Here is a 2,271-nt window from a genome sequence, read left to right as displayed (position 1 = left end):
GCGTGGAGAATGGACCATGGAAGCAGCACTATGGCAGTGCTCAGGATCAGATCCAACACCCTTTGCACAGATTTTCAAAAGTTATATTGCGTGAGCCCTGCCTTCCACTCCAGCCTCATCCTCTGCCACTTTGGTCTCTTTTCTAGTCATAGTTAACCATTTTTTCTTCCACGAAAGCAAACCTACTGATTCCTCCATTTGCAATGTCCTCTTCCACTATTTCTCCACTTTCCCCACACTAGTCCATATTCCCTCATCTACATAATATACTCTATTTTTTAAAGGATCTAGCCCAAGCAGAGCCTCCAGAAAACTCCTGAAACCTATTTTTTTTGTTGCATATCCTCTTGCTTACCCTGTATTAGTAACTTATTACTTGTCATTGTAGTTGCCTGCTTATTTTTCTCTCTACTCTAATAGAATATGAGGTTTTCAAAGGCAAAAAGTTGACTCTTATTCATTTCTGATGTCTCAAAGCCTTAAATAGGAACAGATCAAATATTTTTCCTGATGAATGAATGAATAATTAATGCTATAGCAAGAATAGAAAACCTTTATTGTTATTTAGTGTGTATTATGTGTCACTTTGCATATATTGATCCTCACAACATTATAAGCTAGACACTATAATCTTTCCATTCAATTGTAGAGGAAACCAAAGCATACTGAGGTAAATCACTAGTTCCTGTTCATACCCAGAATTCTGCACAAACCTTTAGCAATGCCCTTATTACACTGTATAAAACATTTTCCTAATTATGTGTTTTGTATATATTCAAATGTGAGATTTTGAAGGGCAAGGCCATGTATAAATCATTTATGTGTTCCTGGTACCTAGCTAAGGGCCTGAAAAGAGTTACCACTGAGAAAATACATGTGACATAAACAAGGGAATAAATAAATGAAAACAATTTCTCACCGTTATCTATCACCTCTTGTCTCACATTTCCATAACAAAGCTATGAGTGGGACTTGATCTATCCAGGATTTGTATTTTGAGTTTACCAGCCTCTTTTCAGGGACCCAATCCTGCAAGCATCCTGCACTGTTAGCTCTGGCTTTTCCTCCTTAACATCTTGAGCATGGCCTCCCTGATGGGCTTGGATTTCACACTGTAGATAATGGGGTTGAGCACAGGGGGCACCACCAGGTACAAATAGGCAACAAGAGCATGAACAATGGGGGGCAGGTGCCTCCCAAAACGGTGGATCATGGACACACCTATGACTGGGATGAAGAAGACAAAGACAGCCAGGATGTGGGAGACACAGGTGTTGAGGGCCTGAACGCGTTCCCGGGGAGAGGCCAGCCCCAGGACTGTGCTCAGGATGAGAGTATAGGACAGGACAATGAGCAGGGAGTCTATGCCCGCGGTGGACACAACCACATAAAGCCCATAGAGGATGTTTATGGTGATGTCAGCACAGGCCCGTCTCATCACATCAGGATGGAAGCAGAATGAGTGGGACAACAGGATTTTGTTAGGGCAAAAGTTCAGACGTTTAAGCAGGAATGGCACTGGGAAGAGAGACAGGGTAGCACGGGCCACAATGGCCAGCCCAATCCTAAAAATGACATTGTTTGTGAGGATAGCTGCATAGCGCAGGGGGTTGGAGATGGCCACAAAGCGGTCAAATGACATGGCCAGGAGCACCGAGGACTCCACCACAGAGAAGGAATGAAGGAAGAACATCTGGACCAGGCAGGCATTGAAGCCGATGAGCCGATAGTCAAACCAGAGCACAGCCAGGGTGGTGGGCAGTGTGGACAAGGTGAGGCCCACATCGGTGAGGGCCAGCATGGACAGGAAGTAGTACATGGGCTGGTGCAGGCTGGGAGTCCTCCTCACAGTCAAGAGGATCAAGCAGTTTCCAGTGAGGGCCGCAGTGTACATGGCAGAGAAGGGCATGGAGATCCAGCCATGAATGGCCTCCAGCCCTGGGATGCCAATCATCAGGAAAGCAGGTGGCTGGAAGAAGGAGATGTTGACATAGGACTGGGAAGGGAGCATCCTTGGAGGACAGATGAGGTCTTCAGAAAGATGTGATCTCTCAAATCTTGGCAGGCAAAAGGACGTTGACAGGAAACCTGTCACTAGGAAGACATTTATTTATGCTGTATAGGTTTTATCATCAATTATTTCCCATTTTCTCAGCTCTTACTTTGTATTATCAACTGATCCAGGAATGGACATACGTTGGCTAATGTGTTCTCTAAATAAATGCAGAATGTAGGGGATAGTTTAACTTCTCCATGATTACCAGAAAATGA

The 2,271-nt window shown here is 44.4% G+C and overlaps 1 protein-coding gene across 1 annotated transcript; it reads right to left on the bottom strand.

The window, feature by feature from the left end:
* Nucleotides 1-1,048: 1,048 nt before the first annotated feature.
* On the bottom strand, nucleotides 1,049-2,011 carry LOC124252466 (olfactory receptor 51I2-like). The gene has a single exon (XM_046686002.1). It carries the CDS (start codon nucleotides 2,009-2,011, stop codon nucleotides 1,049-1,051), a length of 963 nt encoding a protein of 320 aa, XP_046541958.1.
* Nucleotides 2,012-2,271: the final 260 nt, after the last annotated feature.

The sequence above is a fragment of the Equus quagga genome, chromosome 14 (genome assembly GCF_021613505.1).
Source record: "Equus quagga isolate Etosha38 chromosome 14, UCLA_HA_Equagga_1.0, whole genome shotgun sequence".
NCBI classification, from domain to species: domain Eukaryota; kingdom Metazoa; phylum Chordata; class Mammalia; order Perissodactyla; family Equidae; genus Equus; species Equus quagga.
Note: the sequence above shows the minus strand (reverse complement) of the source record. Positions and strands in the feature narration are given on the sequence as shown.